The 13,553-nt window shown below is 38.0% G+C and overlaps 1 protein-coding gene across 1 annotated transcript in view; it reads left to right on the top strand.

The window, feature by feature from the left end:
• Positions 1-13,553, top strand: part of LOC127854678 (uncharacterized) — a 131,980-nt gene that overhangs the window by 97,958 nt on the left and 20,469 nt on the right. Inside the window, exons 7-8 of the mRNA XM_052389739.1 lie at positions 4,141-4,227; positions 10,696-12,220. Of these exons, the coding sequence (XP_052245699.1) occupies positions 4,141-4,227; positions 10,696-12,220 (1,612 nt within the window). The remainder of the gene's footprint in view (positions 1-4,140; positions 4,228-10,695; positions 12,221-13,553) is intronic.

Raw genomic sequence — 13,553 nt, 5'->3', positions numbered from 1 at the left:
TGTTTTTGGATAAAGAAGTATTTGATAGCATATATATAACCCATTTATGCAGAGTGAACTCTCCCATCCTTCTAAATTGATTATTCATTTAAAAAATTAGGGATGTGTGGTATATTTATTTCTATTTTTAACCAGGTTTTCCGACGGAAAAAACTGGTTATTAGATTGGCGAATGTTGGCGGGCAGGCTGGCGGGCTGGCGGAACAAGCTTGTCCGGGCCATAACTTTGTTGTTCATTGTGAGATATTAAAATCATTTGGCACATTTGTTCATCATCATTAGACGGTGTGTTGCGCGAAAGAATGATGTCAATATCTCCAAGGTCAAGGTCACACTTTGAGTTCAAAGGTCAAAAATGACCATAAATGAGCTTGTCCGGGCCATAACTATGTCATTCATTGTGAGATTTTAAAATCATTTGGCACATTTGTTCACCATCATTGGATGGTGTGTCGTGCGAAAGAATTACGTCAATATCTCCAAGGTCAAGGTCGCCATGACTAAAAATAGATTGATTTTGAAACAAGTGGGGTAACTTTGAACAATCAGTAACAATGCACATTTTGAGTTGGTCTCCCTTTATCAGACTTTTTTTATGCTCCCGGATTGAATGATTAGGGGCATATTGTTTTTGGCCTGTCTGTCTGTCATTCTGTCCCAAAACTTTAACGTTGTTTAAAGTTTTGCAATATCTTTTGCAATATTGAAGATAGCAACTTGATATTTGGCATGCATGTGTATCTCATGAAGGTGCACATTTTGAGTGGTGAAAGGTTAAGGTCAAGGTCATCCTTCAAGGTCAAAAGTAAAAAAATACAATCCAAGGGAAGTAATAAGCTTTAAAAGGGAGATTATTTCTAAACCTACCAAATGATATATTGAAAGTTTATTTCAAAGCGGCGCAATAGGGAGAAATGTGTTTCTCAGTCAGCAGCTGGAGTGTGCGCGTGGCGACCGAGGCGAGAATCACCCGCAGAGGATCTTCTTAGAGGGAACTTCTGCGGGTGACTCTGCTTATCCAGCTGAGTCCGCCACCCCCAGCCAGACGTCTTCCACATTGCTGGGATTGCTGTCTTCCTTAAGATGCAGCGGTCTTGTCAACCGCTGTTTATCGTTGGGAGTTCGCTGACCCGGACCTGCCAGAGGTCCGGTCTGTAGAGGGACGGGAACAGTGGGACAGCAAGATCACCAGTGTGGAGGAAATACGGGGCTGAACTGGGGCTACTTTTTATGTCCCCCACTCCAGTAGTGGGGGACATATTGTTTTTGCCCTGTCTGTTGGTTGGTTGGTCTGTTGGTCTGTTGGTTGGTTTGCGCCAACTTTAACATTTTGCAATAACTTTTGCTATATTGAATATAGCAACTTGATATTTGGCATGCATGTGTATCTCATGGAGCTGCACATTTTGAGTGGTAAAAGGTCAAGGTCATCCTTCAAGGTCAGAGGTCAAATATATGTGGCCAAAATCGCTCATTTTATGAATATTTTTGCGAATATTGAAGATAGCTACTTGATATTTGGCATGCATGTGTATCTCATGGAGCTGCACATTTTGAGTGGTGGAAGGTCAAGGTCATCCTTCAAGGTCAGAGGTCAAATATATGTGGCCCAAATCGCTTATTTTAGGAATACTTTTGCAATATTGAAGATAGCAACTTGATATTTGGCATGCATGTGTAACTTATGGAGCTGCACATTTTGAGTGGTGAAAGGTCAAGGTCATCCTTCAAGGTCAGAGGTCAAAAATATGTGGCCCAAATCGCTTATTTTATGAATACATTTGCAATATTGAAGATAGCAACTTGATATTTGGCATGCATGTGTATCTCATGGAGCTGCACATTGAGTGGTGAAAGGTCAAGGTCATCCTTCTAGGTCAAATATATGGGTCAAAATTGCTCATGTAATGTAACTTCTGCAATATTGAAGCTAGCAATTTGACATGCATGTGTATCTCATGGAGCTGCACATTTTGAGTGGTGAAGGGTCAAGGTCATCCTTCAAGGTCAAACATCATATAGATGGACATTGTGTTTCACAAACACATCTTGTTTATGCTCGGAGTAGTCACTAGAACATCGAGGGGGTGGCCCTATAGAGAGACCCGGGGCGGCAGTACTCAGTACGCTCAACGCACTGGGGAAACAGTCTCAGGGATGAAGACGACGGCGAGAGTGGCCATAAAGGCAGAGCGGTGCGCTGCAGACCCTTGGCGGAGCTGCGTCCAGACAAGAATTTATCTTGTGATTGTCAACCAGTGCACATTAAGGTCTCATTGGCCACCGTGTACTGGTCCATCTGGATCCAAATTATATTAATTTGACCTACTTTGGCTCAAAATGATTCTTTCTGCCCTGAAAGGTCACAATTATGGGGCAGGTCCAGCTAAAATGACTCCGTGAAGGGGCATGGGACCTGTAAATAAACTCTGAAGAACAACAATAACAATGGGAATTGTGTTTCTGACAAACACATCTCTTGTTTCAAATTGAAATCAAGGTCGCCACGAGTAAAAAAAGATTGAATCTTACAAAAGGGGGGTAACAATGCACATTTTGAATTGTCTACCTTTATCAGACTTTTTTTTCAAATTGAAAACCTGGTTTTGTGACAAGTTAATCCCTTGTTAGAATATTTCTTACAGAAATTCCTTTAAGCAAACAGCGCAGACCCTGATGAGATGCTGCATCATGCGGCATCTCATCTGGGTCTACGCTGTTTGCCAAGGCCTTTTTTCTAGAGGCATAAATGGGTTAAATTACTGTGTAACATGTGTAACAACTGTCTCATAGATGAAGGTCACACATAAAATTCATAATTTATGTATAACTTGGCTATACGAAAACTTGTCCCGACTGTAATTTTATCATTCATCTTTCAATTCAAACATAATTTAAGGACAATTTTAAACATGTGGAGAAGGTGTTTCACTCCTTGGTGAAAGGTCAAGTAATAAGTTTAAGGTCAGCTTGTTAAAGTGTTTAATGCATTATTGACAACTGGCTTCACTTTTGGCAGAGCGGAATCAAATTTTATAAATTTAGTTATAGTTCCTATATTTTATGTGAAAGCATATTTTAGAAATATATATTGTGTTGATTGTAGACTGTACATTAAAGACAATTATGTATTATACAAAGGTATTTCATGTTTTGTTCTTTGGAAAATTAATGAAGTACCTGGGAATAACTTAGATTAAACATTTCATTTCATTTGCAGAAGGTCCTCACCAAGTTATAACAAGTTATTTTCAAACAGCAGACCCAATCCATGAGTGAATGAGTGGCATTTAGGGTGAATGGAACTTGGTTAAGGATTTCTGACCGTTTTACACAAAATAACCCCAAGGGAGTAATTGAGCCCAAAGAGCCAATAAGTTGTCAGCAGGATATGAGATGACAAGATAATTACAATAGGAAACATGATGTTGTTGCATGTAATTGTTTCATAAAGCTTGCCAGCAGTTCAGAGGAGTTCAGGATGGATATTTTATTGTTGGAACAATTATTGGGTAGTATTGGAATTAGTGTTGACATGGGTGACTTTGAGGTGATATTGTATTCATGTCTCCTGTATGGTAGAAATGTATTTCATACGAAGAGGTTTATTTTTCATGTTTAGTGTATAAGGTTTGCCGCATAAGTTATCCTTTATTTAATTGAAGACGGCCTTGTAAAACATGGCAAATTGTGCATCTAGGTCAATCCAGAAGTTGGGAATGCATGTATAATTCTGCTAAAATTATGTCAGAACTTCAAAGAATTAGCAGTGCTATGCTTATTGCATACTATCATTGCTATCATAGAATGCTTATTGCATACTATCATTGCTATCATAGAATGCTTTTTGCATACTATCATTGCTATCAATATAATTCTTATTGCATACTATCAGTGCTATCAATAGAATGCTTATTGCATACTATATTTGCTATCAATATAATTCTTATTGCATACTATCATTGCTATCAATAGAATGCTTATTGCATACTATCATTGCTATCAATATAATTCTTATTGCATACTATCATTGCTATCAATAGAATGCTTATAGCATACTATCATTGCTATCAATTAAATCCTGGAACAGAAATACTGTAATATAAAAATACAAATAAGATGGTGTGTTTCTTATTGTAGGAATACATAGTTCAGGAACCTGGGATACACAGGGTGAAGGTTGCAGTTTCAAACATCTATGGAACAATGGAGAAAAACATTACACTGGTATGATCCTATAATTCAACCATATTATTCTTATTGATTTTTAGCTCACCTGACTGCTCTGGTGAGCTTTTGTGACCGGTCTTTGTCCGTCGTCTGTCCGTCCGTCCACATTTGTTCGTAAACACTTAAGAAGCCACATTTATTGTCTGATCTTCATGAAACTTGGTCAGAAGCTTCGTCACAATGAAATCTCGGTCGAGTTTTAAACACTGTAGAAGTCACATTTCATGCCCAATCTTCATGTAACTTTGTCAAAATGTTTGTCTCAATGATATGTTGGTTGAGTTCAAAAGTGGATCCGGTCCGTTGAAAAAAAGGCACCAGTGGGCGGGGTAGTTTTTCTTATTTGGCTATAGATAAACCTTCTAAACACTCTAGAAGTCACAATTTTTGCCCAATCATCATGAAAATTGGTCAAAACATTGGTTTTATTGATTTCTCAGACGAGTTCGAAAATGGTCCAGATCGGTGAAAAAACAAGGCCTCCAGTGGGGGGGGGCATTTTTCTCTATATGTTTATAGTGAAAACATGTGATCACTCTAGAAGTCACATTTTTGGCCCAATTTTCATGAATTTGGTCAGAACATTTGTTTCCTTGATATGAGAGTTTAGTTGGAAAATGGTTCCTGTCCGTTGAAAAACATGGTTGCCAGGGGGATGGGCAGTTTTCCTTAGGTTAATGTAGTAAAAAGGCTTGTAAACAATCATGAATTAAGGTCATGTAACAAGCGAGACAACTCTTCTAAATATTGCATTTAAGTTTGCAGTAGTTACTCCCCTTTGACTATTAATGTTTTCATAATAATACAGTGTATTTTCTAGAGGGCACATTTCTTTTCCGATCTTCATGAAACTTGGTCAGAAGCTTTGTCCCAATGATATCCCGGTCGAGTTCGAAACTGGGTCATGCCAGGTCAAAAACTAGGTCACTAGATCAAAAAAAAGAAAAACCTTGTAAACACTGTAGAAGTCACATTTCATGCCCAATCTTCATGAAACTTTGTCAAAATGTTTGTCATAATGATCTGTTGGTTGAGTTCAAAAGTGGTTCTGGTCTGTTGAAAACATGGCCACCAGTGGGCGGGGCAGTTTTCCTTATTTGGCTATAAAGATACCTTGTGAACACTCTAGAAGCCACATTTTTTTGTCCGATCTTCATGAAACTTGGTCAGAAGATTTGTCCCAATGATATCGCGATGGAGTTGGAAACTGGGTCATGCTGGGTCACAAACTAGGTCACTAGGTAAAAAAAAAGGAAAAAACTTGTTAACACTGTAGAAGTCACATTTTATGCCCAATCTTCATGTAACTTTGTCAAAATGTTTGTCTTAATGATATGTTGGTTGAGTTCAAAAGTGGTTCTGGTCCGTTGAAAAACATGGCCACCAGTGGGCGGTGCAGTTTTCCTTATTTGGCTATAGAGAAACCTTGTAAACACACTTGAAGTCACAATTTTTGCCCAATCACCATGAAAGTTGGACAAAACATTGGTTGTATTGATATCTTGGACGAGTTCAAAAATGGTTCAGATCGGTGAAAAACATGGCCACCATTGGGCGGGGCATTTTTCCTTATTTGGCTATAGAGAAACCTTGTGAACACACTAGAAGTCATAAGTTTGGCCCAATCATCATGAAAGTTGGACAAAACATTGGTTGTATTGATATCTTGGACGAGTTCGAAAATGGTCCAGATCGGTGAAATACATGGCCACCAGCGGGCGGGGCATTTTTCTCTATATGTATATAGTATAACATGTGAACACTCTAAAAGTCACATTTTTGGCCCAATTTTCATGAAATTTGGTCAGAACATTTGTTTCCTTGATACAAGAGTTGAGTTAAAAAATGGTTCCGGTCAGTTGAATAACATGGCTGCCGGGGGGGTGGGGCAGTTTTCTTATATTTATATAGTAAAAAAAGCTTGTGAACACTCTAGAAGTCACATTTTTTGCCCAATCATCATGAAACTTGGTGAAATTATTGGTTTTTTATATATCTCAGATGAGTTTGCAAATGGTCCCGATTGGTCAAAAAACATGGCTGCCAGGAGGGGGGGGGGGGGCAGTTGTCCTCATGTGACTAGAGAGAAACCTTATGATCGAACACTATAGAAGTCTCATTTTTTGCCTAATCATCGTGAAACTTAGTCAATACATTTTCTTGTTGAATGTGCTCTTTATGAAAACACAAGATCAGTTATATTTGGGAACATTTTAAACTCTGAAGAATATGCTACCTGTCAATCAAATAAAGATAAATTAGTTCTCTTGGTTAAATGTCATCCAAGAAAGTGTGCGAAATTTGTTGTAAATGCTTTTTATATCAGAAGCAGTATTTTATATAAGTAACAATATCTGTTGTATGATGTTGTGTCAGTTAAAACTTTAAAATAATATAATTATGTAAATGGGCTTCTAAGTATCAACTACGAAGTACACATTTCTCAGGCATATGTCTTCTTACTTATGATAAAATTATACATATCATATTATCATTGAACTCTTGTTATGTTCTTATACATATATTATATAGAAGATGCTAACTTATTCATTGAACTAAGTATGTTGCTCAAATATTTTATTGTCTATTTGTATAATAATGATCACGTTATATTTTACACTGTTGTTAAGGTGACTTATAGGCCTATTAGGCCGGGTGTTCTTGTATGCATTGTATATATGTCTGTTAATCTCCTGTACGTAAACACATGTCACTATAATAAAAGATTATCTTATCTTATCTTATCTTATCTTACATTGGTTTTATTGATTTCTCGCACAAGTTGGAAAATGGCTCAGATCGGTGGAACACACTTTTTAGCTCGCCTGATTGCTCAGGTGAGGTTTTAGAATTGGTCTTTGTCCGCCCTCCGTTCGTCCACATTTGGTTTGTAAACACTCTAGCATTCACACTTCTCAAGCTTTCTTTATGAAAGTTGCTGAAAGATCTCAGTCAAGTTTGATAATGAACAAAATCACATAATTTATGCCATAATTATTGCCCTTAGATTGTCCAAATCTTCATTATATTATACAAAATCCTTGTAAACACTCTAGAGGTCACAATTTTGTTTCAGATTTTATGAATCTTAGTCAAAATATTTATTTTTGTGAGCAAAGTTTGATGTTTGGTAAGGGGGGTCAACTCAAAATATAGGTCACCAGGTCAAATCTTACAAAAACAAAAACACTCCATATGCCAGAGTTTTGGTTCAATAATGATGAAACTTAACCAGGATGTTTGTCTGGACAATATCTAGGTCAAGTTTGATGTTTGGTAAAGATTCAGTGAACCGACTCATCTCAGGTGAGCGAACTAGGGCCATCTTGGCCCTCTTGTTAGTTGGTCGCGTAAGCGGCCGACTAAATTTACAGAGCATATTTTGCAAATCAGTATGTGCTTAGAAGCCTTAGCTAAGGTAAGAACCGCAACTCACTAACCTTGGGACGATTGCCGCTGCCTGTCTGCAGCAGACGACAAATGATTCTGCTCTAGCAGTGAGTGTATATACCAGCTTGAAAGACGACATTGGCCAGTCTAGTGTTTATCATTGAAATCTGTACATATTGGCTGCTTTCAGGGAAAACGGGGCTTAATGCACGTCAAATAAGATTAGCCTGTGCACACTGATAAGCCTTTGCAATACGTACAAGCTAATCAAGGACGACAACAGCGAACAACTTCTGTGCCTTCAGCGCTTTGATTTAATTCAAGCTCTTGATATACAGTCATTGGCAATATATTCATTTATTTTGAATATTTTTATACGCCCGTATAAAATACGGGACGTATTATGTGAAACCCCTTGGCGGCGGGCGGGCGGGCGGCGGGCGGGCGGCGGGCGGCGGGCGGAAGGCATCACTTTGTCCGGACTCTAATTCAAATTGTATTCATCCGATCTTCACCAAACTTGGTCAGCAGTTGCATCTAGTTGATATCTAGGCCAAGTTCGAATATGGGTCATGCCGGGTCAAAAACTAGGTCATAGGGTCAATAAGTGCATTTTCAAAGGGGCCACTTTGTCCGGACTCTATTTCAAATTGTATTAATCCGATCTTCACCAAACTTGGTCAGCAGTTGCATCTAGTTGATATCTAGGCCAAGTTCGAATATGGGTCATGCCGGGTCAAAAACTAGGTCATAGGGTCAATAAGTGCATTTTCAAAGGGGCCACTTTGTCCGGACTCTATTTCAAATTGTATTCATCCGATCTTCACCAAACTTGGTCAGCAGTTGCATCTAGTTGATATCTAGGCCAAGTTCGAATATGGGTCATGCCGGGTCAAAAACTAGGTCATAGGGTCAATAAGTGCATTTTCAAAGGGGCCACTTTGTCCGGACTCTATTTCAAATTGTATTCATCCGATCTTCACCAAACTTGGTCAGCAGTTGCATCTAGTTGATATATAGGCCAAGTTCGAATATGGGTCATGCCGGGTCAAAAACTAGGTCATAGGGTCAATTAGTGCATTTTCAACGGCGCCACTTTGTCCGGACTCTAATTCAAATTGTATTCATCCGATCTTCACCAAATTTGGTCAGAAGTTGTGTCTAGATGATATGTAGGTCAAGTTCAAATATGGGTCATGCCGGGTCAAAAACTAGGTCACGAGGTTACTTAGTGCATTTCAAGCATTTAGCATGGTGTCCGCTCTCTAATTGAAGTAGTTTTCATCTGATCTTCACCTAATTTGGTCAGAAGTTGTGTCTAGATGATATGTAGGTCAAGTTCGAACATGGGTCATGCCGGGTCAAAAACGAGGTCACATAGTGCATTTCAAGCATTAAGCATGTTGTCCGCTCTTTAATTGAAGTAGTTTTCATCTGATCTTCACCAAATTTAGTCAGATGTTACATCTAAGTGATATCTAGGTCAAGTTCAAATATGGGTCATGCCGGGTCAATAACTAGGTCTTGAGGACACTTTCAAGCATTGAGCATGGTGTCCAAAACCTTCGAACGGGCGTATCTTGTGACAGTTTGGCACTCTTGTTTAACTCTTCTAATACAGTGCAACATGTGAATATCATATCATAATTAAATGAGTAGGATAGGGTCTAATGGTTGTATGCTACTCTATCAATAGAATATAGAAGTACATTCCAACCTGCCCGAGCGACCGCCTGTTAATAGCGACCAACAGTCAATAACGACCACACTGATTTCCTCCCGAACGATTTCACTATATATTGAACCTGCGAATAAAGCCCACCTGTGAACAAAGACCAACGACCACCCTTTTACATTCCCAAATCTCCATTTTGATAGCTTACAACGACCACTGCAATCATAAAAATCAACGATTTAGCAACTTTCAAAAAACAAAAAGGCCGCCATGACGCTGCGTAGTCACGTGATACACATCTTACATGTGGACTCGTCGGTCGCTATGGAGATATTGGCAAGTGACAGTTTATTGCACTCGATAGCAGTTGTTTGTTTATTTAACATGCATTGCTAATTGGTAGTCGCCTGCTTCTTTTATGCATTTGACAGTTTGTCAAAGGTGTAAAAATTTGCCTTTGTATTTAAGTGATTCGCGATTAATGTACTTATTGCCAAAAATATCAAAGACAAATTTGGGGCTTTCATAAACTCATTAAGGAAATTAACGGTTTCATATCATTTACGATGTCTATTAAAGACAAACATTTTGATAGTCATTCTCTCCTTAAATTTCTCCGTAATAAGACGTTCATAGATTATAGAAAAGTAAATTGTCAGTTCAAGTTAAACATCATGGCTTCCAAGCATAAGTTATTGACGTTGGAAGAACGCGTTAAGGTCATTAGTCTGTTAGGTAAAGGACACAGTTGTAGACGAGTGGCTAGTGATCTTGGTGTAGGAAAAACTCAAATTCAGAGCATTTTAAAACGTAAACATGAGATTATGGACGAATTCGAGGAGAACGTAAACTGTGAAAGTAAACGCCCTAAGCGTGAATCGGAATTCGCGTCAGTGAATGACTTAGTGCATAAGTGGTTTGTTGACGCATGTACATGTACGTTTACATGTATGTCAATAGTTATGTATACAGTATATGATAAATTAAATAAATAATAAAACATAGGGGAAATAGAAATACAACATAAAATAAATATACAAATGTAAAACAAAACTGTGTTTTCAATCCTTTATTTCATTATACACGCATAAGTATTCAAACATTTAAACAATAGAGCACATACATAGATAAGGTACCTGTTAAAAAAACTACTAGCATATTTTGCAAAGTTTCGATCGACCCTGCGAATAAAGACCACCTGTGAACAAAGACCACAACGACCAAATCCCTTGAGTGGTCTTTATTGACAGGTTGGACTGTACATGTATTACAAAACAAAAGGGAAGTATCATTTAGAACATGTGATATTTACCAAAATATTTATATCCCAAAACTATAGAATAACGAACCATGCAGCTAATTTTCTTCTTGCATTGTACATATTCCTTGTGCTATTTCAGATTGTAATAAAACAGTTGCTAAGCAACCTGACGATTGACCTTGACCCAAGTTCAAAGCCCATTGTAAAGATTGGCGAGCCGGTGTACTTCATCGTATCCATGGTTACCACATCCAGAACCAACCGGTTCTTGCAAGTGACATATGGTGACGGACACAGCAGCAAGGTTTCACTTAAAGACACCACTACTCCAAGACTAGTCATAGAAGGTAGCGACCAGGAAATGGACATAATCGCTAGTTACGGGGATAGTTGTACACTGAGCTTAAAATTTTACTATATCTATCACAATGAAGGCCATTTTGAAGTGAATGTGTCAGTTTTTGATGGTGCTGATGTGAATTCTAAGAAAAAATGCTATGGGCTTAAAGATTTAGAAAAGTCTTCTGCTTTAGAAAACTTGAATACAGATGGACAGAATGCTGCTAACAGCTCTCCCTGTTCAAAGAAAATTGACAACGCTGATGTTAAATTGCAGGACAAAAATGTTATTGAAGGCATGCAGTCTGATGTTGATTACAAGCTGGAAGCTCGTTTTGAGAGAAAAATTCTTGTATTAAATGAAATAGCTGGAGTGAAACTTCGAGGGCAAAGGCTGAGTATCTGTGGGGCTGAGGTGCAATTCCAGGTACAGATGAACTCAAAACTCAACGTTTCTGTTCACTGGAGTATTTACAAGATGAAATCTGAAGATCCAGACAGTTATCATGAGGTTGAGGCAGATCTTAGCAACAATGTGGATGGTGAAGATCTAGAAATTATTGAAGATTTCCTCACCACTGCAACAGACCTGTTTTATCGAATTCAGAATGAAGGCTCTTATCTTGTGCATGTGACAGCTAGCAATACGTTGAGTGAAGCAGAAGCAGTCACAAATGTTGAGGTACAGTGTCCAATAGAAGGACTGAAGGCTGTTTGTTCTAGCCATTATTTAATGACTGATGAAGCAATCCAATGTGCTGCCAAGGTTCTTGCTGGATCAGATGTAGTGTTCAGATGGATGGTGGAATTAGCCAATGACAAGTTTGCAAACATAGAAGGCGACCGTCTATCATTCGTCTTTAACCACTCCTGGATTTACAGCTTCATTGCGATCGCAATGAACAACGTGAGTCGTCAGTCATACGAGATCGTTAACGTGTATGTGCAGGATGAGATAACGAGCAGAGATGTTCATGTCCTCAAAATGCCCCATACCCTTCTAGGCAACGAGACAGCTCTTGCTGTAGTCTACCAGCCAGCATTTGTTGGCGTAAATTTTAACGAGCTTCATTTTGAGCTTGACTTTGGAAATGGACGGGTTTCACCAGCAATTGTTGAGGAAGATCCGAGGTGCTATGTACAGGTTAGGTACAAGTTCTCCACCCCAGGGGTTCATCAGGTGCTGGTGTATGTCTATAACCAGGTATCCGAGTACGTGGAAAACGTGACTGTCTGGGTCCATAGCGACCTGCAGTCCATAACCATGGAAACCAGGCAGGTGGTGGTCGCTGGGAGTCCTACCAGATTTTATATACTCAGAAACGGTAAGCTTATTTTGTGTTGCATCTATTGGCATGTAGGGTATAACAAGTTTCTAGAATAACCAAACTGGAAGGCTTCATTCTTGTTGCTTATATTGGCATGTAGGGTATAACAAGTTTGTAGAATAATCAACTTACTAAAATATCTTCAATGTATAAATTATTCACATGTCTATTAAAAAAAATTAATAAAATAAACTTTATTAAAATGTTTCCACAATTGTTGTTAAAAGATTTTTAAAAATTAAATTTAGTGATGCATTTTTTTTGGCGGAATCAAACAATTGCTAGTTTTTGTTATGCATAAAGATACCATAAATGCATAGGTCTGTTTTAGACAGCATCGACAGTGTCACCTATTCATTTTTTGCAGACTTTAATGACATTGCCAGTCTCCCATTTAGTTTATGCAGATGATGAATTGACAAATGTATGTGAGATCATGTGTTTAGAGTTACTTAATAAATATGCACACAAGAATGGTTAAATTAAGTTTGTGCCAAAATAAATTGCACTTACAGTCCTTATTCATGTCATGTAAGGCAAAACATCAAAAGTGCAAAGCTCTAGTGTAACTTCTGTAAGTATTTGTTTATAGCAGTGATCTTGGCATTTAATTATATTCAATTGTGTTGACTTTGTTTGACAGCAAACTTTGGCGCAAGTAAAACATGTAGGGCATGCTAAATTAGCTCTTGTACTGGTAATTGTATATATGTTAGTTAATTTGTACAGTTACCAGTCACATTAAAATGTTAACAGTCTGATGATTTCATTATCTTAATGGGTTTTTAATTGAGGCACATCAGGTTTTGCATGTTCAGTTTATTGAATGTGCCAAGTTTTAATGTGTTATTTATTTAAGACTTGGACCTGTTTGTGCTTTCCTGGCTGATTCTACATCTTCTGTGTGTGTTTTTTTGCAAGATAATGAAATCTTGTCTGATATCTTATGTCTTATAAATGAGACACCTGTCCCCTTATTTACCCATTTATGCCTAGTGGACTCTCCCATCCTTTTAAATTGGATCAATTTATTTCCAAAATTAGGGATGTCTAGTATAATTTATTTCTATATTTAGAATATTTCTCACAGAAATTCCTTTAAGCAAACAGCGCAGACCCTGATGAGATGCCACATCATGCGGCGTCTTATCTGGGTCTTCGCTGTTTGCCAAAGCTTTTTTCTAGAAACTAGGAATAAATGGATTCCTTATTTGAAACTAAGTTGATTTCCCAATAGAATAAAATTCTAAAACCAGTTTCTTATTTTCCTTTGATAGTTTTGACTGAAGTTGATACTTCCTTAGAAGCCTGGCAGATATGGTAATTGCAA

This window comes from Dreissena polymorpha, chromosome 13, assembly GCF_020536995.1.
Source record: "Dreissena polymorpha isolate Duluth1 chromosome 13, UMN_Dpol_1.0, whole genome shotgun sequence".
Classification (NCBI taxonomy): domain Eukaryota; kingdom Metazoa; phylum Mollusca; class Bivalvia; order Myida; family Dreissenidae; genus Dreissena; species Dreissena polymorpha.
Note: the sequence above shows the minus strand (reverse complement) of the source record. Positions and strands in the feature narration are given on the sequence as shown.